This window comes from Natator depressus, chromosome 2 (genome assembly GCF_965152275.1).
Source record: "Natator depressus isolate rNatDep1 chromosome 2, rNatDep2.hap1, whole genome shotgun sequence".
NCBI lineage: Eukaryota > Metazoa > Chordata > Testudines > Cheloniidae > Natator > Natator depressus.
In genome coordinates, this window is record NC_134235.1 from 144,253,810 (window position 1) to 144,277,391 (window position 23,582).

General features: G+C 42.9%; 1 protein-coding gene across 1 annotated transcript in view; it reads right to left on the reverse strand.

Annotated features, from left to right (window-relative positions):
- The window catches only part of LPCAT1 (lysophosphatidylcholine acyltransferase 1), a 135,640-nt gene that overhangs the window by 12,918 nt on the left and 99,140 nt on the right, over positions 1 to 23,582 (reverse strand). The window contains exons 11-12 of the mRNA XM_074945089.1: positions 20,132 to 20,285; positions 10,382 to 10,480 (exon numbers count right to left, since the gene is read on the reverse strand). Of these exons, the coding sequence (XP_074801190.1) occupies positions 10,382 to 10,480; positions 20,132 to 20,285 (253 nt within the window). The remainder of the gene's footprint in view (positions 1 to 10,381; positions 10,481 to 20,131; positions 20,286 to 23,582) is intronic.

Genomic DNA, 23,582 nt, shown 5'->3' on the forward strand with positions numbered 1-23,582 from the left:
TTTGAATCTCAAAAAGTCCACTGAAAGCATCCCATTTGGAAATGTATCATGGGAACAATGAAGTCAGCCCTGTTATGGCCAGCAGTCAAAACATTCATAGCATGGCCTAAGCCAGGGGTGGGCAAACTATGGCCTGCAGGCCAGATCCGGCCCCTCAGGGCTTTGGATCCGGCCTGCAGGACTGCCCCCTGTGGCGCCGCAGGCCCCGCACTGCTCTCAGAAGTGGCTGGCACCACGTCCCTGGGGCCCCGGGTGGGGGGCAGAGGGCTCCGTGCATTGCCCTTGCCTCCAGCATCACCCCCCACAGCTCCCATTGGCCGGGAACAGGGAATCGTGGCCAATGGGAGCTTCAGGGGAGGTACCTGGAGGCATGGCAAAGGCAGCGCGCAGAGCCCTGTGCCACCCCGGAGCTGCTTTAGGTAAGCGGCGCCGGGCTGGAGCCCAAACCCCTCCTGCACCCCGCCCCCCAACACTCTGCCTGCACCTCGCACTCCTCGTGCACCCCAACTCCCTGCCCTGAGCCCCCTGCCTGCACCTTGCAGCCCTCCTGCCCCCCAACCCCCTGCCCTGAGACCCCTGCTACACCCTGCAGCCCTCCTGCACCCCAACCCCCTGCCCTGAGCCCCCCGCTGCACCCCAACCCCCCTGCCCTGAGCTCCCTCCCACAGTCCGCATGCCTCCTGCATCCCTGCCCTGAGCCCCCTCCTGCACCCCAACCCCCTTCCCTGAGCCCCCTCATGCACCCCGCATCCCTCCTCTGCCCCAATCCCTTGCCCTGAGCCCGTTCCTGCACACTGCAACCCTTCCACACCCCAAACCCCTGCCCCAGCCCTGCATACAATTTCCCCACACAGATGTGGCCCTCGGCCCAAAAAGTTTGCCCACCCTGGCTTAAGCTGTTATCTGCTGTCTCTTGTTTAATCTTTTTGCCAGAATGGAGATATCTTGGATTCTGTGCCAGGGCAGGAAAGATTACAGTTTTGAGTACAAAGCTCTACTAGACATACCTAATGTCTAATAGGAATAAATTAGGACTTTGGGAAGTTTATTATAAAACTTAAGGATTTCAGCACCTTGATGGTGACATAACTGACCCTTTGAATCTCTCCCAAACCCTGCCCATCAATCATCTGAGTAAGGAAATGTGGATTTACAGCTTTGACAAGTAGGATATGAGTGCTTCCTAGTACTTCATGAAAACAAAACATTAGACAAAAAGGGGAAAAAACCAAAAATTGACAATCTGAAATGCTTGCCAAGTACTGGAAGTATCTCTGTGTGCGTGTGTGTGTGTGCCTGAAAGTCCAAAGTCCACACTGACTTTCTTAAAAAAAAAAAAAAAAAAAAAAATTGTGCTGGCTCCCAAAATGATTGTCTTGATTTTTTAATTTTTTCTGCATACTAGTTCAGTTTCCCAATATCTGAGATTGGCCAGTGCCCTTCTGCCTTTTTGACTATCAGGAAGTAACTAGATTAAGGCCCCTTATTTCTTTTGCACAATGTCATAGGCCTGATGGCTGTCTTTACTAGGAGGGATTTATTTCATGCAACAGCACTTCCTCATATTGAGGTATCTAAGAGAATCACAGGGCTGGGGAGAACTGGAAAGTTGTTTTCATTTTTAAAAAAGCTGAATGTATTGCCCAACTGAACAGTGCTCAGGACCCATGTTTCAGTGATGATTGGCGGGGGGTGAGGGAATCACTGGGGCTAAAAGCCTCAAAAAGTCTGATCTTGAGATAGAGTTGGCAGGCTGTCCATATGTGCCAGAACCCCTCCAAAGCATTTTGAATTTTAATGCTTGGAAAAATGGAGCTTAAGAGCTTTTGCCTTATGTTAGTGGTGATGAGGCCAAGTGTCTTGACAATGGGGGCACTGAGCTCCCTTGAAGTTAGTCATAGATATGAAGGATGGCTTTCGAAGAGAAAGCTTTTCCCCCTCTCTCCTTCAGAGGAAAGTCATGAGGGATGAGAGAGACTTGAAAGAATGTAATAAGGCTTTAGCGTATTTTGAATTTTGTTATGATGCTTCTATCTTCTCCCAGTCAAGCTCTCCTTGCTATATGGAAGCTCCTTGAGCTTCTTCTGGACCTATAATCCACATGCCTACAGCCAAGACCACCCCTGTGGAATTCCACCCCTGAAGTAGCAGCCCCTGCCATGCTGACATCAAAGGCCATCCAAACTTGATACTAGGCCACGTCTATACCCTTCATAAGATTCTTGAGTTTTCGTGTTTGTTTCTCCCTAGGGAAAGGAATTAACCGAGGGAAGACCTTCACAGTTTACATGTGTAAGCCTGGTAATCCACAGTTCTGAGGCTGCAACTGCAGACTGATAAACCGTCTTTGAAATGGATTTCAGTTTTGCAGGTCTAAAATCTGAGGTGCACAGCACTGAGCATAGCCCTATAGTTATAACCATCTCAAACCACCAGGCTCTATCTTCTTTGCAGAGGCTACATCTCATCCAAAGTACTTGAATTCAGTACCACCAACTTTGAATAGTGGAAATAAAAAACAAGGACTTTGAGGCGCTTTGAGGATGTAACTGTGCTGGGTGCTCTGGAATTAAGGCTGCCTCACTGGACTTTGCAAGGGGAGGGTGTGACGTTATCAGGGTAAATATGACCACGTAGATCATTGCTGTTACCACTGGCATATAATTGCAACAAATCTTGTATAAATTATGTCAAGTAAGGTGTCTGTGGAAAGATTATGATTTGCTGAATATGATTATGCTATTTGTATGCATGTATCATTTTTGTATTTGAAATTATGAGCATTGGCTATATACCTGTATTTCAAATACGTTTGTTCCTGGGGTAATGCCCACAAGGTATTTAGCCTGCACATCTTGAAGGGACTATTCAAATTAAGTGGCTCATTAAGGAATACTTAACTCACAATGGACCATGGAAGATGCCTATCTACACTTAATGGACTTTCCTACTATGACTAAGCAAAATCATGCATAGACACGTGACTTGCCCATGTGACTCCAAACACAATCTTGCTACCTGTAATTTTCCACTAGCTTTGCTGAGGGCTTTGTTTGAAACAATGGCTTGCCCTCCACATGGCAGAAGCTATAAAAGGCCCAGGAAACACGTCCATTTTGCCTCTTTCCTTCTTAAGCCTCTGGACTATAAACTTATACTAATGGGAGCATTCTAAGCAAAGGACTGAGGACCTTCCAGTGATTTGGAAGCAACCAGAGACTTGACTTAAGCCAGCAGTTTATTCCATCACTGCTACAAGCCTGATCCAAGAACTTTGCAATTATTGTATGTATTTGATTCCTTTAGCCAATTTTAATTCATAGAATATCATAGAATATCAGGGTTGGAAGGGACCCCAGAAGGTCATCTAGTCCAACCCCCAACTCTCACCTTTCTTTCTTTCTTTCTCTCCTTCTTTCTTTTTATAAACAAACCTTTAGATGTTAGATACTAAAGGATTAGCAACAGCGTGATTATTGGGTAAGATCCGAGTTATATATTGACCTGGATGTGTGGCTGGTCCTTTGGGATCAGAAGAACCTTTTATGTGATGAAATTGGAACCACCCATCTTTAAGTCTAACCACCCATCTTTAAGTTTTTGGTAGTGATACAAGCACCGGAATACCTAAGGGAACTGCTTTTCTGACTTCTTGTTAGCTAGTGTGGTGAAACAGAAGTTTACTTTTGTTGCTTGTTTGGTATATCTTATGGGAGAATAACCACCAGTTTTGAGGTGTGTCTGCCCTATTTCTCAGCAGTTTGTCCTGAATTTGGTATTCTGAGTTGTGACCCATGAAGGCATGGTTACAGTGGTGTGATCAACAGGATCCACAGAACCAGGTCAGTTAAGCTTTGGATCAGAACCCCATACTTTTGAAATTTTATATTGAGAGTTTTAAAGGTTAAAGATCAGCGACCATAAGCCAGATGGCATCAGCAGAAGCAATCAAACTGCAAGCCCCGAGAGCCTGTTTCCTGAACATGAACAAAGACTGACAGAACTTAGAATGCAAGAGAAGCAAGCCTTGGCCCATCTGGAAAAAGAAGCTGCAGAGAGAGCCAAGCAAGCTGAACAGAGAGCCAAAGAAGCTTACTGGAGACAAATGCAACGGCTAGCTGCTGAGGAGAGGGCTCACCAGATGCAACAAGTAACTGCAAGACTTAAGCTCCAAATCAAAAAAGCAATGGAAGAACAGCAGAAACTGTATCTTCTTGAAAGTCCAGTTTATAACAAAGCTGGTATGTTGTACGACTCTAAGCAGTTGTCTGTCATAACCAATTATGCTATGACCAGGTTGGGAAGTTGGAAAATAGATGTTTGTCTGTACAAAAAAGCAGTTTGTATGTAAATTAAGTTTCTGAATGTCTGTCTACAATCTCAGAAGTGAATCTGGAATTAGATGAAGCACAGAGAGAACTCATTGATCAAGAAAATGTTTCTCTAGAGCAGATTAAAGTTGATGGTCAGGTTAAAGCCCTAACTGAGGAAGAAAAGGGTAGATTTTTTTGTGGGTGAAGGATTGTTGGCAATTGAAGTTTGTGAATGTAAGCCTGAACAAGGTAGAAGTAATTTATTTAAAGTAGCTCAGTGTAATGAGACTATATGTGGAGAATAGCAGTTTATCTGTTGGAATTGGCAACTTGACTGTTAAGCAAGCTGTTTCACTTTCCAAGTATATGTCTGCAATCATCCATGGGTGCTGGGACAAGGGAAAGGATATCTCCAATTGCTTGTCTACTGAGAACAGCAGCACGCCTGCTGAGGAAAAGTTTTTCTCCAATTCTTTGTCTGTGAAGCAGACAGAAGTTTGTCAGCCTCTGATGGCTGAAAATTTATCAGTTGCCTCAGAGTTGGTTCTGGATTTAACGAAAGCCCAGGAAGAAAATGTTCCTAAGTTTGTGTCTGCTAGGGAGAATGACACTGTAACTAGGTCGTATCCAGTTAATGTCCTAACAAAGTCCCAGGAACCAAGTGATTCTGGTGCTTCTATTTTGATGGTTGCTAGCATGTTGCTGAGAAAAGGTATGACAATTCTGTTTAATCAGGTTGATATCATGGCCAGGGCACAAGGAGAGCACAAAGGTAATTTGACTGTGTTACTCACTGACAGTATGGAAACTTGTGACAAGAAGGGAATGGTCCCTATGCTTCTGTGTATTGAGCCTGGTAACCTGCACGTTGTCAAGGAGGGAAGCTGTAAAGGGAAAGAGAGTGCCTCTAACTTTTTAACTATGGAGTCTTGTAGCTTGCTTGAAAGGGGGTTGTGTAAAAATCTTCCTAATGGGCCAGAGATGATTCTGGGTGTAACAAACTCAGAAGGAGTTGCTTGCGTCTCAGCACAGTAATGCTTCTGTGGAGCAAGATGAAGGTGAATTGTTGCTAAAAGAAGCTCCTAAGGAGAAGAATCCTCATGATAGTTTTTGCAAGCAGTTTGCTGTAACTGAGGGGTGTGGAAGTGAATTGAGGTAAATCAGGATGAATTTCTGTCTGTAGAAGGCAACAATTTATTTGTTGAGAAATCTGTTTCAGTTCCTAACTGCCAGAGTCTTTCAGATGTATATGAGCTCACTGAATTTGCTTTGGAAAAATCTAGTGTGGATAGCTTAAAAGGAGGCTTAATTAACTGATATTGGAATTGAACAGTTTATGTCTCAGGTTCAAAAGAAAGGCTGGATTCCTGGCTTTACACAGCAGAGCAGCTTTGCGAATATTATTATTATTTGCATAATGAACCTTTCAAAGAAAAAGCCTGTTTTGATCAAACTATGATTTTGATAAACCATTTCTGTTATACACTGATACTTCTAATATTGGGTGAGAAGCTGTAGTAATACAGGACCAAGAATGGGAAGTTCCTGTGATGCATTCAACTGTGTCTGGGACACCCCTTCCTGCATCAATTTTGTGTTGGGATTGTGACATTATCTGATTAAATACGACCATGTAGATCACTGTTGCTAACACTGTTATATAATTCCAATAAATCTTGTACAAATTATGTCAAGTAAGGTGTCTATGGAAAGGTTATGATTTGCTGTATATGATTATGCTATTTGTATGCATGTATCATTTTTGTATTTGAAGTTATGAGCACTGCCTGTATACCTGTATTTCAAATACGTTTGCTCCTGCGGTAATGCCCACATCTTGAAGGGACTATTCAAATTAAGTGTTCATAGTGGATATAAAAACCAAGGACTTTGAGGGTGACTGTGCTGGGTGCTCTGGAATTAAGGCTGCCTCATGGGACTTTACAAGGGGAGGGCCCCAAGTCTGCACATGTGCCACTGGTCTTGGCACTCAAGTCTGAGCTGACAAACATATGCTTAAAAGATCCTTCCTTCATTGCATTCTTGACCAGCCTTGTGAGGAACTTATGAGAACCTCTGTGGTGTGTTTCAATCAGGGAATGGAGATGCATACCATGCAGGGAGGTATCTCTTGATGTATATTGCAACCATGCACACCAGGAGGCTCCCAGCCAGAGAACACAATGGGTACAGCCATCCCTTCTTGGAATTGGTTCTGTCAAAGTGATAATTTTTGAAGCCGAACACCTTGTTTCTTTCCTTCTTGGAAAACATCATGTTGGAAAAGAAAAAATAGAAAACCCCTCTAATTAAATAATGCACCAAAGCAGCAACAGTGAAACCTGAAGATGCTGAGGAGGTACAGGAGTGAGGAGACACTGATGTGCCAAGCTGAAAGTACTGAAGATTCAAGATGTCAAGTATACAAGATGCAGGCAAAAAGAGACCAAAGCCACAGCATACCAAAAGAGCAGTGCCAAGTGCTGAAACAGCAGTGCTAAAGTGCCATGGCAAAGGTAATGAATCAGTGTACTGCAAGCAAAGCTGCTGGAGTGCCAAACATTAAGCATGGGGAGTGAAGTGCAGATGCACTGAAACAGGTGGCATGGAGGCATGGAAGAACCTACTTGAGCCCCGAATGAATCACCTTAGGCAAAACTAGATGCTGACTAGAAAGGTTAGACAGAAAAAGATACCACTGAGCTTATCACAAAGATGACCATGAAGCAGGGCACTCCTCTACTGCCTGCAGCCAAGAAAGAACTGGTATAGAATGTCCAAAGAATGGTGATATAGTCTAAGGCAGGGGGATGTAATGTAGAGGCCTGGATCAAGCTCTATCCTGCTATTGTTGCCCTCCATAAGCAAGAAATCTGACTTGTGGGAGCTGGAACTGTTTTGTGCTAGATAACACAAACCTAAGAGTAAGAACACTGTACAGACGGTGAATGTCATCAACTTCTCCCTCATCTTAAAATACCATTTCAGCAGTGGTTTGGAGCTTCCAACCAATTATTACCAACTTTCTGTTCAGCAACTAAGGACTTGTCTACATGGTGGGGTTATGTGCTCTATAGGGGTCTGATTTCCAAAGCACACTAATGTGCTGCACATTAACTGGTCTGTGTAGACCATGCTGGTGTGCACTGAAGGTTCTCTAGTATGCTTCAAAGTAGAATAAATAGTACCATGTTTAGGTGTACTAAGGAACCTTCAGGTCTACATGGACCAATTAATGCACAGCGCGTCAGTGCGCTTTGGAAATTATACCCCTGTAGAGTACATTACCCCACCACATACAGAAGCTCTGAGATTGGTGTCTGTTGGGACACAGCATGCTAGTAAAAGGCAGCTGGACTTCATATAGGAGGAAGGAGAACTGGTCTAAAAGGGTCAAGGAACCTTAAAAAAAAGAGCAAAGAAGGATTACAAAAATAAATTTAAAAACATTCAAAGTAGTAGGGAAAAGGAGTTTCTAACATTTCCCCTACTATTATCTCTTATCCTTTTGCTGGGAAATATTTTCCATTTCCCCCCTCCAAACTAAAGGCGTATTTTCTTTTTCAAATAAGGCATTTTAATGAATGAGCAAGGCTTTCGAATATATAAGCTATTTCAGGATGTGTATTAGTAGCCTACTTGTGCATTTCTCAGATGGATGAAGGCACTTGGCATTTAGCTTTGGTGCTAACTTGGGCTTATACCTATAAGCCTACTAATGCACACTGTTGTGTATTATTGCTATGGAAGGAAATGGTGAGTACCATTTACAATATCAGGAAGGGCATCGTTCTGTATTGTACTGAACTATGTTACAATACCTCTTTCTAAAACCTGCAACGCTTTGATTGCAGCTAAAGCGGACAATGCTGCAAAGCATCAAGTTAACAAGAGAGTGGTTTAAGTTTTAAAAAAAAAAAAGAAATGGACAACGAGCCCTCAGTTCACATTATTTCCCGCTGTATGCTGCATCAAGTGGCTGAATAGTAATCTTTCTTATCTTCTGAAACACTTTGCTCTTTAAGAATGTACAGTACAGCTGTAATCCTTACATAAGTCAACATATGACACTAGAAGAGCTGTTGTAATTAATCTAGACTTTAAAAGTAGATACTCAATTACACAGAGAACAGGATCAAAAAGATAGAGATGTCATGCAAAATACTTACAATGATATAGCAAAGTCTATAATATACTTTTACTCTGATCATGTTTTTTTATTCCTTAGCCACTCATGTTCATAATTCATATTTAGTGATGAATGCAAGACTTGCAAAATTCAACAAGAGTAACAACTCTAAGGGTTCATCTTTAATTAACTTAAGCGCTGGATAGCTACATCTCTTGCTTAACGGTGTGGGGTTTTGTTTTGTTTTTTGCAGAATTTGTATTTCACTTGAAGAACTGATATAAGCAATGCCATCAAAAGAACTCTTTTGCCAGTATTAGCTGCATCTACATTAGCAGGGATTGCTGGCACAGCTATACCAGCAAATATTTTCTAGTGTAGACCTGGCCTTTGGGTAACAGAGGACAAATATTAACCCCCCCACCCAGTTTCTCCTATTCCCCCCCCCCCCAAAAGAAATTTTAAAAAAGCCTGTTGAATTTCACTACTTCTGCCCCTGAAAATGCAAAGAAATCACAAATAGTAAAATAAATACATATGGGTTATTTCTTTATCACAGTCTCCTGTGCAAAGTCAAGTATACCCCAGTGTGGACAAGTATCTCTCTTAGAAACTAAGATAGTTACAACCGGCCAACTCACACATATGGTGTAAGCTGCTAATTGCCACCCTCATAAATACAAGTGACTAGGGAGGAGGTTGTTACCTAGGGAGGTGGTAGAATCTCCTTCCTTAGATATTTTTAAGGTCAGGCTTGACAAAGCCCTGGCTGGGATGATTGGTTCTGCTTTGAGCAGGGGGTTGGACTAGATGACCTCCTGAGGTCCCTTCCAACCCTGATATTCTATGATTCTATGACAATTCAAGAAGCTAATGTATCTTGGCTCTGGCTGATAAGATCACAATATGACAGAGCTAGCTAAAGACAATACTATATCAAATGAAGTATTAAGTTATCCTTTTTAATTAGAATGCAATGGAGAAAGTCACATCAACACTGCAAATATGTACCACATATTTGGTACACAAATAGACTAATGTGAATTTATTTTTAAACCCCTACAATATATCGTTATTAGTGGATCTGACATTAAAGATTTCCCTAATTCTTAATATATAATGCATTCTCCTAGGACCTCAGAAGGTAAGCAATGATCTCCAGGCAGATATGTTATTTCCCCTGAAAGACTCCCAACAGTGATCCAGACTCTGCCAGCCCCTTCTCAGCTCAAGTCTATCCCCGCCTCCCCACTCCTGTCCCCACTCTCTTCTAGATCTTGTGCTTGTGTCGTCTGTGCTGGTGGTTCCCGTGACTTACAGGAGTTGGGGGAGGGGGAGGAGAGAGACTGGCAATCAAAGGCATCTCAGGGAAGAGCATTCCTGTGAACCACAAGAAGCACAAGATCCTGGTGGTAGGGTTCGGGATGAAGGGGGCAGTAGTGATCTAAACAATGAGATGAGGGAGAAAGGTGTATTCCTGTCAATCAAACATGTAAAATTTCACCCCTAAACGTAAGTGTTTCAGAAAATGTTAATCATGTGAAAAAAGGGGTTACAACAGAAACACATTTTAATAAGGCATAAGCACAATGGGTAAAGTGTAAGTTTGGAGGTTTCAACATAACGGCCCCAAGTCATCCAATGCAACTTGCTAATGCAGACCCCTGTAGAGATGCACCAAACTCAGTGGGTCTCAGCTCATGCAGAGGAAAGCATGCTACAATCATATGATGGGACTAGTGCCTAAATCTGTATTTAATTACTTTTGAGGTGCTTGATCTCTGAAACTAAGCAATGTATTAATGCTTTTTTTAAAAGTGTAAATGTGAATAAGAAGAATATATAGAATAAAATTCAGTCTAATCAAATTGATTTTTTTTAAATGGTTCTGTATTTTCTACATATTGTGAGAAGAAAGTTGTAAGAAGTTGCTACTTGCCTTAAATGCCAACTGAATTGTTTCTAAAGTTTTGGATGGCCTACATACTACAGATAGAGCAGTCACATATTCCCGTAGATCAATTACACCATCTTCATTCTGTAAATAAAATAAAATAAATCAGAATTCTGTCGTCTGCCTCAGAACTCCATAAACATTTAAAAGCTATTAAAGGAATGTTAAATATTATTAAATATAACATACACATAAACCCACATGAAGATATTCTGAAAAATGTTTGTAAAATTTAGAGGTTGAGATTTTCAAAGATGACTAAAGGAGTTAGATGCCCAATTCCCACTGAATTCCATTGAAAAAGAGGGGCTTAACGCCCTTGGTTTTTTAAAAAATACCAATCAGAGAGTGTAATTCTATGCCAAAATTTGCATTTCTAACTTGGAGTGGAGTGGACTGAAGAATGAAATATACCATAGAAATGAAAATATATACTGATCATATCTTTTCTAACTAACAACATGAAGTTCAAATTACTATGATCAAAATTCAGTCAAAAACAGTTAGTTTTAACAGTGAAAAGATTTTATTTTATTTTCTACCATGGTATGGAGAATGGTCATTTTCCTAATACCTTGCTTGGAAATTGGGGATGTCAATTATACGGTTTGGTACTGTTTTGAAAAGTTACTCTACAAAAGTTCTCATTTGTATGGCCAAAGATGTCCTTATGGATCTGATGGAATACATCACTATTTCTTCCAGTGGACAAATATATCTTGTTTGGAAGGATAATTAGACAAGTTAAGATTCAATTAGCTCGAGTAGATTTTAAAACCTTGTCATCTTTGTAATGGAGATGGTACGTAATGCAGAGTCTATGTGTTGTTTTAAAACCTGGTTATAGCATCCTGGAAAAACGTGCAGGTACTCCTGGCATCCAAATGGAATGTCACTCTCAGTAGATTATGGAAATCTTCATAATATGATTGTCCCTCTCCTTTGTTACATTCTTTGACCAGCAGTGAAATAGAATAATAGAATATCAGGGTTGGAAGGGACCTCAGGAGGTCATCTAGTCCAACCCCCTGCTCAAAGCAGGACCAATCTCCAATTTTTGCCCCAGATCCCTAAATGGCCCCCTCAAGTATTGAACTCACAGCCCTGGGTTTAGCAGGCCAATGCTCAAACCACTGAGCTATCCCTCCCTCAAATAGCTGACCTTTAAATCATCATCGCTGGGCATATGACTTAACAGCTCAGAGAGGTGGAGAGGTGTATACTTCAACTTTTCAGCAGTTCCAAGAAAACCAAATTATTCATCCACAAGGCCAATGTACTGATGAATTAGCAGATATTATAATCACTGACATCAATGTCTTGGCCCCGAACAATCCACCTTTCCTTACACTGACCTCAAATATCTCTATGGTTCATCAGTGAATTATGGCAGATGAAGCATGCAGTCAGATTCAAACCCTAGGATCGTAAAACCTGATTTGAACCCATCTGCTGACAGCACAATGGGTTTAGTACAGGATTATGCCACTTTGCTAAAGGAAATGAAAGTCCCTGGTGGTGAAGCACTAGAATGCATTACCTAGGGAGGTGGTGGAATCTCCTTCCTTTGAGGTTTTTAAGGTCAGGCTTGACAAAGCACTGGCTGGGATGATTTAGTTGGGGACTGGTCCTGCTTTGAGCAGGGGGTTGGACTAGATGACCTCCTGAGGTCCCTTCCAACCCTGATATTCTATGATTCCCTGTCCTCCGCCATTACAGCTGCAAAAATCAGCAAAATTATTTTGCATAATGAACTTGCAGGTCACTTGGCTTACATTAACCAAACATCAGACCGAAATACTGAACACCGCAAAGAGCTCTCATCCCATTTGACAGAAAATTCAACAAATATAAGATGAAATTTTTGAAACAGAAAACTGTCAGATTAGAAAGCAATAACCACCCTGCCACCCAAATTTGGTCCCATTGCAAAACAAAACTCCCACCCCAACTGATGAAAGCCAAACAGAACTGAGCTCAATTCTATTGAAATTATTAACACTTTCTTTAGGGAAAGCAAACCTGCCAGCCTTCCTGAAAAATGCAATAGCCTGCTTGAACCTCACCCACACTTGATGCTGGAATGTGTCTGCACCTCCCTTCAGAATCACATAATATTAGGGTTGGAAGAGACCTCAGGTGGTCATCTAGTCCAATGCCCTGCTCAAAGCAGGACCAACACCAACTAAATCATCCCAGCCAGGGCTTTGTCAAGCTGGGCCTTAAAAACCTAAGGGTGGAGATTCCACCACCTCCCTAGGTAACCCATTCCAGTGCTTCACCACACTTCTAGTGAAATAGTGTTTCCTAATATTCAACCTAGACCTCCCCCACTGCAACTTGAGACAATTGCTTCTTGTTCTGTCATCTGCCACCACTGAGAACAGCCTAGCTCCATCCTCTTTGGAACCCTCCTTCAGGTAGTTGAAGATTACTATCAAATCTCCCCTCATTCTTCTCTTCTGCAGACTAAATAACCCCAGTTCCCTCAGCCTCTCCTCGTAAGTCATGTGCCCCAGCCCCCTAATCATTTTTGTTGCCCTTTGCTGGACTCTTTCCAATTTGTCCACATCCCTTCTGTACTGGGGGGACCAAATCTGGACAATACTCCAGGTGTGGCCTCACCAGTGCTGAATAGAAGGGAATAATCACTCCCCTTGATCTGCTGGCAATGCTCCTACTAATACAGCCCAATATGCTGTTGGCCTTCTTGGCAACAAGGGCACACTGCTGACTCATATCCAGCTTCTCATCCATTGTAATCCCCAGGTCCTTTTCTGCAGAACTGCTGCTTAGCCATGGGATTCTTCTTTCCTAAGTGCAGAACTCTGCACTTGTCCTAGTTGAACCTCATCAGAGTTCTTTTGGACCAATCACCCAATTTGTCTCGGTCACTCTGGATCCTATCCCTACCCTCCAGCGTATCTACCGCTCCCCCCAACTTAGTGTCATCTGTGAACTTGTTGAGGGTGCAATTAATCCCATCATCCAGATCTTTATTAAAGATGTTGAACAAAACCGGCCCCAGGACTGACCCCTGGGGCACTCTGCTTGATACCGGCTGCCAACTAGACATTGAGCTGTTGATCACTACCTGTTGAGCCCGACAATCTAGCCAGTTTTCTATCCACCTTATAGTCCATTAATCCAAAACATACTTTTTTAACTTGCTGGCAAGAGTACTGTGGGAGACAGTATTAAAAGCTTTGCTAAACTCAAGATATATCACATCCACCGCTTTCGCCATATCCATAGAGCCAGTTATCTCATCATAGAAGGCAATCAGGTTGATCAGGCATGACTTGCCCTTGCTGAATCCATGTTGACTGTTCTTGATCACCTTCCTCTTCTCCAAGTGCTTCAGAATGGATTCTTTGAGGACCTGCTCCATGATTTTGCCAGGGACTGAGGGGAGGCTGACCAGTCTGTAGTTCCTCGGGGTCTCTTTCTTCTCTTTTTAAAATATGGGCACTATATTTGCCTTTTTCCAATCATCCGGGACCTCCCTGGATCACCACGAATTTTCAGAGATAATGGTCAATGGCTCTGCAATCACATCAGCCAACTCCCTCAGTACCCTTGGCTGCATTAGATCTGGACCCATGGACTTGTGCATGTCCAGCTTTTCTAAGTAGTCTTTAACCTGTTCTTTCACCACTGAGGGCTGCTCACCTCCTCCCCATACCGTGTCGCCCAGTGCAGCAGTCTGGGAGCTGTGAAGACTGAGGCAAAAAAAGCTTTGAGTACTTCAGCTTTTTCCACATCAGTAGTCACTATGTTGCCTCCCCAATTCAGTAAGGGTCCCACACTTTCCCTGACCTTCTTCTTGTTGCTAACATACCTGTGGAAACTCTTCTTGTTACCCTTCACATCCCTTGCTAGCTGCAACTCCAATTGTGCCTTGGCCTTCCTGATTACATCCCTGCATGCTCTAGCAATATTTTTATACTCCTCCCTAGTCAACTGTCCAAATTTCCACTTCTTGTAAGCTTCCCAAAACAAAATTATCAAGAAAGTACTAAAAACCAAGCTCCAGATAAGACACAAATTCAATGGACATCTTCAGTCCTCCTGTGATTAGACTTGGATATGGCATGGACCTCAGCCCTTGTAGGTCTAATAGATCATCTCCTCATGGCAATGAGAACCCCCCTCTCAAATCTCAGTGGCCATAGAATAATAGGACTGGAAGGGACCTCAAGAGGTCTTCTGGTCCTGTCCTCTACACTCATGTTAGGACTAATTCTTATCTAGATGATCCCTGACAGGTGTTTGTCTAACCTGGTCTTAAAAACCTCCAATACTACTACTTGATAGTACTATTATACTACTTGACCCCTGCAGCTTTTGTCAACTGATCACTTAGATATATTATATATAAGTGGATAAGTAACATTAATGTAAAACTCATGAGAACAGGTTTATTGTCCTGCACTAGTCATGTTTCCCTCACACTGAAGAGATCACTCTGTATAACTGACCTGTCCTCTTAGTTCCAAATCCACCAATCTTAGTGTCATATGCAATGATTTTATACTTTCGTCTAGATCACTGATAAAGATAGCATTGAGTCAAGAACACGCGAGACTTCCCCGTGCCCTCTCCCCCCCCCCAACCCATACACTAGAAACACTCCCTAGATGTAATATACTTGGGCTTGTATAAGGCATTTGACTTGGGACTGCACAACATTCTGATTAAAAAAGTCAGTGCTATACAATACCAATAAAGCACATATTTAATGGAATGAGAAGTGGCTCAAAAGGGGGTATTTCTAGTGAGATTCCACCTGAGGTCTGGACCGGATTAGCCAGTCATTGCGATATGGGAATACATGAACCCTCTTTTTCCTGAGGAAAGCCGCTACTACTGCCATACATTTGTTGAAGACCTGCGCAGTGGCCAACAGGCCAAATGAGAGAGCCGCAAACTGGTAATGTGTCTGGTTCATGGCAAATCTTAGGAACCTTCTGTGGCCTTGGAAAATTGATATGTGGAAGTATGTGTCCTTTAGATAGAGGCCGGCATACTAATCCCCTGGATCCAGCAAAGTAATGATACTGCCCAAGGAGACCATGCGGAACTTCAAGCTCTTGAGATAGCGGTTGAGATGATGCAGGTCTAGGTTCGGTCTGAGATCCCCTTTGGCCTTTGGAATTAGGAAGTAACGGGAATAAAACCCCTTTCCTCTTAGATAGTGTGCAACCTCTTCCACGGCTCCCACCCAAAGGAGGGACTGAACTTCTTGTTCCAATGGTTGTTTGTGAGAAAGATCCCTGAAGAGGGATGGGGACGGGGTGTGGGAAGGCAGGGTGGATAAAAATTGAAGGATATAAACAAATTCTATTGCGTTTAGAACCCAACAGTCCAAGGTAATGTGGGTCCAAGCACTGAGGAAGTGGGAGAGTCGTTTGGAAAACAAACGGGTAACTGGATCCAGAACTGAGAGAATTGATATGTCATCTTCAAGAGTCTTGTCCAAACCAGTGCTTTAACTACCTGAGTGTTCAGGGGCAGAATGCGTCAACCCTGAAGAGGAAATTGCTCTTCCTCATCCGCTGGTCCTGCCTGGCAGGTTGAGCAAAATAGTGTCCTGTTTGTTGAGGCCTGTAGTGTTTTCTGGACACTATGGGTATATACAGACCCTGAGATTTTAGGGTCGCCTTGGAGTCCTTAAGTCCGTGGAGTTTAGCATCTGTTTGCTCTGAGAAGAGCAAGGGCCCTTCGAATGGGAGATACTGGAGGGTTTGCTGCACCTCTTAAGGAAACCCTGAAGACTGTAACCACAAGCTTCTGTGCCTGGTAACAGTCATGGCCATTGATCTGGCCCCAGAATCAGCGGCATTCAAGGCTGCCTGCAGGGATGCCCAGGCTACTGTCTTCCCTTTTTTGACTAGGAAGAGAACTCCTGTCTGGCCTCTTGATGGAACATGTCCTTAAATTTCTGCATTGCTTCCCACATATTAAAATTATAGCGACCTAGCAAAGCTTGCTGGTTCACTATTCGGAGTTGTAACCCACCCATTGAATATGCTTTTTGGCCAAACAAGACCAGCTTTTTGGTGTCCTTTGCCTTGGGCATGGGGCCTGTTTGACCTTGATGGTCCCCCTCATTGGTGGCTGCCACTATCAGAGATCCTGGTGGAGGGTGTGAAAACAAAAATTCATACCCCTTGGCTGGTATGAAATATTTGCACTCCGTCCTTTTGGCTATAGGAGGGAGGGAAGCAGGGGTCTGCTAGAGCACTCTAACTGGGTCCATGATCACCTCATTAAGGGGTAAAGCCACTCTTGAGGGACCTGCTGCTGACAAAATGTCCAGTAACCAGGTGTCGTCTCTCTGACCACCTCAGCGTGGATACCCAAATTCAAGGCCACCTGCTTTAATAAGTCTTACGGCACGGTACTGGAAGTGTCCTACTTTCTGAGGCCACAAAATATGAATGTGTCAAAATGGTGCCCTGACACAAGAGAAACCCCCAAGGGTTCCAAAAAGACCAGTTCTGGAGACCAAGTGTTCAGGGGCACCATAGCGCCTGAGGCCCAGCAGGGGAGTAGTGCAAGAGGTCTTGATGATGAGGAGAGCAGAAACCCCACTTCAGACTCTGATGAGGAAGACGAGCTATGCTGGGGAGACCAAGGCAGTGCTGACCCTCTCGGTGCCAGCGAATGGCACTGCGGAGAGGTCTGAGCTGAGGCTACCATAGGAGGTTTTTGCCTAGAGGGTGGCTGTGGTGCCACATGAAAGTTGGAGGATGGTTCTCTGCCACTCATTGGTACCAGCAGTGCCAAGTCCTAACTCTCCGGGGACCCTGGGACTGGGAGAGTGAGTAGGTCTCTAGCAGCCGCAAACGCCTCTGGGGTTGATGGTTCTGAGAACTGACCAGTCCACTGTCTGTTGGAGGATGGCATTTCCCATGCTGGAATTAGTGGAGCTTGTGAGAAGCACCAAGGCTGGCTGAGGTCCTGGAGAAGGATAGTGGCCTGACACAAGTCTCCCTCTTTCCAGATCCCCTTGCCTGCTTCCTTTTGGCACTGGGGAATGACTCGTCTGGTGCTTACAGTGTTTCTTCTCCTGCACTGGGAGGAGGATCGGTGCAGGGCTCTCAACTAGTGGAAGGAGTGCTCCACATCGAGGCGGAGATGCTTGGTGCCAAGTCCAAGCGCGGCTCTCATGCGGATCTTAAGGCTGCCTCCATGAGGAGGACCTTCAGCCTCGCCTCCTGGTCTTTCTTGGTGCAGGGTCTGAAGTCCCTGCAGATTTGGCAATTGTCTTTCCGATGAGCACTTGAGACAGCTAGAGTGCGTGTTGTTCCAGGGCATCAAATTGCCACAGGAAGCGCAGGGCTTGAAGCTTGGTATGCCACGGGAACGGACAATCCTCTCCAACAAAGTCCAGAGGTGTCCAAAACTCACTAACAACTAAAACTCCTAATAAACTACAACAACGATATACATGAGAAAGAAGAAAAATCACTAGGTGAGATTGTCTGAGCAAGAGGGAAATTTCAGCAATCATCCCGGGTGGTAAGCAGGAACTGAAAGGGCATGGGGTCGGTGTGGCCTTTTATACCAGTGCTATGTGTGCACAGAACCAGAGGGTGCTGGAGCCGACCCGACAGATACCACTGAGGGAAAAAATTCCAACAACTGTGCTCAGGGAGCACATACACCTACATTGGAATGGACATGTGCAAGCACTTGAAGAAGAAATTGAAATCTGAGGAAGCTTTGTAATTTACTCTAAGGTTGCGGTTCAGATATTAGACAATAATTTGGTTTCAGTATTAAAATATTAATACTGTATACTTATTCAGTGAACATTCTTTGGTCTTGCCAGAATAGCAGCATATGAAGAACTATGACATCATCTGGTAAGAATTTGAGTTTGGTACCAAAGTGTTGCAGCTTGGGTATCTAAAGTTAGGTAATTTTCACCTGACTTACCCTGCTGATGAAGTGTGTGCTATTAGCTCCAACCCAGAAGAAGAGTTTGAGACTTTCTATGCAGAGAGAATTAGAAGAAAACACATTTGGCCAGTACAGCTATTTGCTAGACTGCGGAAGAATGCTGGGATTCAGGTATCCTGGGTTCAATTTCACATTCTGGAGACGTGCACTGTAATGGTTATAGGCCCTTCTCTGCCCCTATCCCTGCCTGCTTCTGCTTGTCCCATTTTCCTCTCTGACACTATTGGTCCCTGTTCCCCTATTGTCCTATTTCCCCCCATGCACCCCACCTACTTCTCTCTCTCTCCTCTACTCCTCACTCCTTGGGATCGAGTCAGGCTGCTCTCTCCTTCTCACTGTCTAGACATCAGCAGGACATGCACTAATAGAAAAGGAGAGAGTCTTTTGGTTTTTATTTTTGTTGCCTAACACCACAGAGGCCCCCAGCAACCAGGAAGGGCAATTGCAAGTTTAGCCCCTGCAGGAAGCTCAGGTGTTCTGAAGGGATAGCACTGGCAGTCTGGTTGCTTACAGAAGCTGTATGCAGATGGAAAGGGTTCAGGCAGACAGAATCTTCTGAGAATTTAGCTGTCAGCCTCAAACACCTACTAAGCATGTGCGAACTATAATTTTCAGAGGCTTACAACTTGGCCAGATTTGGGTGGCATTTTACGAACGATGGCAAAAGGCACATCCCTGACACAAGGATGACCCCTTTTCCCCCACACCACATTTCAAGCCCCCTGCTTCAAAGCATTTTTAAAAAGATATATTCTAGTTCAAAAGGAATTATTTTGGGGAAGTTCTATGGCCTGTATTGTGCAGGTCAGACAAGATGATCACAATCATCCTTTATAGTCTTGGAGTCTATAAATCTAGAGTTTCACAATGAAAGTGTTATAAGAATAAAACATGCACAAAACATATTTTCCCCTAACCTCATTATCTGAAATTGCTGAAGTGTTTTTGCTGAAGCTTCCCCCAATGTTTTTAAAATTAATTAAGCCAGAGACAGACATTCAGCATAGAAAATTCTAGCCCTAGCAGATTACATTCAGTAAAATTATAAGCAACTGAAAACAGCATCTTATAGTGGAAAGCGTCTGGTAGCATAAACTGTAGGCATTGCTACCAGCACTGCCTACAATTATTTGTCTGATTTGCAAAAGATGCCGAGTACTTGCAAGTGCCATTAAGGTCAAAGAGAACTCCAGATGCTCAGGACACCTGAAAATTTAATCAATTTATCTAAGCAACTCAGTAGGAGTTTGGTGCCTTAATTTAGGCATCCATGTGTGAAAAGTCTGTTTTGAATTTCCATTTGCGTGGCATCCTATAACATAAAAACTGACTCCTCCTCCATTGCACATGCACGCACCTCCCCACCTTGTTTCTATTAAGGAAGATTTCATATGGCCAAAATATTTCTGTATGCTAATCAGCTATAGTATTAGAAATATATCTTATTGAATAATATTTTGTGTTCATTTTTTCTCTACACAAAGTTTTGTTTTTCATAATTGGTACTCCAAAACAAAACTGGTTTTGTCCGATTTCTGTACCATTAACCTTTCACTTAAGCCATGTTTTGTTTAGTTTACTGGATTAATTTAGACTTACTAGATAAGAAAAAAGCACAAGGATATCAAGAATGGGATTTTAAAAAGTGCTCAGCACAGGCTGTACTCTTCTCAGACTGAAGTCAATGACTGCATTTTTTAAAACCCCAATAGAAAGATATAAGGATGAATTTTTAATTCTCTACAACATTCTGGTATTTCTTACCTCAACAAAAAGGGCAAACATATTTTCTAATGTGTCAGAAATTGGGACTTCCAAGTATGCAGCAAACTCTTTAAGACTGACTCTTTTCTCTTTCTTTTTCTTGGCACTTTCAGAATATCTATCAAGATCTTTTTCAAGCTTCTCTGGTTTCAGCCTACGACAAACAACAACAACAACAAAAAGGAAAACATTTGACATTTTCAGACTACTTTAAAAGGAATATTGCAGACTACTTCTAAAATCACTAAATGTTCCTTGCATTGTGTAAAACACTAAAGGAGAGCACTGACTTGCTTACTCTGATTCAGAATGAACCAAAATGCCTGGGGCTCAATATTTAAGGCTCCAAAGACAAATCACCCACTTAGTTCCCAAAATAGCTCAAAAACCTAATATTCGTTATTATTATTTATATTAAGTGTAGTGCCTAAGAGCACTAGTCATGGACCAGGACCCCACTCTGCTGATTCTTTACCCTTTCATGCAACGGTCAATTGCAGACTATTAGTAGAACAGTGACAAACAAATAATTATTTCCACGCTTGCTAATGTTACCGAATGGGAAAGACCTGATACATGTTGTTTAAAACCAAGATTACTAATAGTAATTACATTCTTAATCCTGTCTGTCAGAGTCCTCACTTTTCACATCCTACCCTGCGCATGCAGTTACTGACAGCCTTATGGGGCCACCTAACAACAAGCAAGGAGACCAAAAGATCCATCAGTTGAGGCTAGTTAGTATATAATCATGAGTTCACCCATTTCCTTTCCAATTACAGATCCAGACCTGGTCTACACATAAATTTTGTACTGGTATAACTTTTTTGGTTAGGGGTATGACTTTTTAATCAAAATAGTAATATAGTTAAAGTGCTAATGATGGAAGCTGAAAGCTTATAAAATGTTATGCTTTGAGTTGCATGAAGAATAAGTTCTGTGCCCTTCCACCATAGCATCCACAAAATCTCAACCAGCAGATTTGTTTTGAATGGTGGATAGCCAAGTTAACTCAGGACAATGTGGCCTTTCCAGTTAGAGGGCAAATCCTTATTTCCAAAAGGTAAATGAAATCAATAGTAAAGGGCAGTGTCTATGCCCTAGTTTGTTCCCCTTTCTGCTACTGAGGCAGCACATAAAGGGAGCAGGAAACACACTGGGGATTCCCCCATGTTGGGGGCAATTATGGGTAGTTTACAGGTGGCACAGTCAGGTCACACAACTCCTTTTTTCCTTGCAGGCCCTAGTGTTGTGGTCTGGCTATCCCCAGTGGCTCAAGTCAGAGCAGCCCCCATCCTGGATTGGAGGAGAAAATCAGGAAATCAGAATAGGCTACTGATGCCCCCCTAACTCTCCCTCTTTCCTGGCTTGCCCATGATTGCTGCAAGGGGGAGAGAGGGTGATCCTTTGCACTTCTCAAGGCTCTGCCAGGGACTGTTGAGCTCCTACTCAGCTCTCTGTGAGGCCCACCACCCATTAGGGAAGCACACAAAGCAGACAGAGCTATTCTCTCCTCCCTTCCTATAATGCAGTAATCAACCAATGGAGGATCTGCAGTAGGGAAGGGAGAACAGCCACTCAGAGTGCTTTAAGCTTAGACCAGAACTGTCCTGAGGCTGCAGCTGAAATTGAAAGAAGCAGTTGGGAGACAGAGCCCCTAACCACTTCTCTACAGCTATACAGCTAATTCAAACACTTCAGTTTAAAAATCACAGGATGCAACTTAGGAAGTACATTTCAATTCATAATCTAATACAAATTTCCTTCTTAGCACCATGGTCTCAATGGCCACAATTTAGAGCATCAAGGGCCATAAGTGGACCACAAGCTGGACACCACTAATCTAGAGAGTCTGGCTGTGATGCCTAATTTGAGATTCTTCTGTTGTGAGGACTTCTTCCCCCTCGCCCCAAGAAAATTGCTCAGGTTCAGACCAAACTGTCTGCACCCAAGGAAACAGGGCAATGTCTTGACAGAAAGAATCTGATTTTTAGTTATTGCCCTGTATTTAATGTACCCTTACTATTGAAAAAGTTATGATATTATTGAAAAGGTTATGCTCTCTGGAAGTAGTAATACAACTCTCCTTTCTTTTCATTCTGGATACAGTAAAGAGACTGCACCAGTGGTCAGTTATTTCTTCCTAGTGATGAAGTATCCACATCATTATTAGATTTATCATGTGCCCGTGAACACTGACTATGGAGTGCTGATTCCTTTGCAAACCTCTAGACAGAGCTGGTCTCACATGGCTTCATTCTCTTCTTTTTAGGATATCTCAGAAGGTAGTTTCATTGCTCTTCCGTCATGAGGGATCTCATGTGGAGTTTTGAATGGCTCCATTTGTATCTCTGCATTGTTCAGCCTTGTGTTGGGTGGAGTTTGGAGGAAGAACAGGAAAGGCAAGGGCTTTGATGGTTTTCAGTATATTGATAACACTCAGCACTATAGCTCCATCTATTTCAATAGTCTTACTAAATATCTAGCTGAGAATCACTTACATATAGACACCTGGCTAAAGTTCAACCCAGACAAAACTATGGTGATGTTCGCAAGTGGGGGAGCACAATTAGAAGGCCTGGTGCAGATTACATGTCCCGAGTGTTTCTATCCACCATTTGTCACTTGAATTAATAACTTGTAATCTGGTTAAATTCTCAACTATTGTCTGATGATCGGGTTTCGTGAATATCCAGGATGGCTTTTTTCCAATCTACATCCATCCAGGAGACTACAACTATTATATTTTAAACAGGGAAGTGCTTAAAAATAAATAAAAGCAAGGTACCAAAAAACGAGGACATTGCCAAAGCAATGAAGCACTGAGGAAAAAAAGGTAAAGAAAAGGTCAAGGGGGACCCCAATGGTTCATGGAAATGCACCAAAGTACTTGAAGAAAAGGTCTCAAAAATGTAGAGAACTGACCAGACCTGACTGGAACGGAGGATCTGAAAAGGATATCTGATGAATTATTATTTGGATCTAGTAAATAGCTAGTGATTGCCAATGAGATATTCCTGCAACCAGTTCCTTTGAGGAGTGCAGTCAGTCAAGGAATTGACAAGAGTGTTTGGAAGCCAGTGTTCATAGTTAGCGGGGTGATGTGTATTGGCCAATAGAGGGCCTGCCTTGTGCCTTACTCTGTAATCATAAGAACCAAACTTAAGAGAAAAGCGAATTGTGTCAGTTTCATGCTACACAAAGATAAGCTGGAAAACTAGGAGGATCCTACAAGTGAGACTCCTAAATAGGTGGTATCTTTAGAGAAACGCACTTTCAAGGGTGGTCTGGACACCACCATTATAAGGCCTACATTGATAGGGATAGTCTTTTCTGACTTCACTCAAGTGAGATGGAAGCACCATTGCCACATATTGTGATTTAACTAGATGCCTAAAAATCTACAATCCCACAATCACATAAGATTGGTTAAAAAAATCCTAGTTTAGAG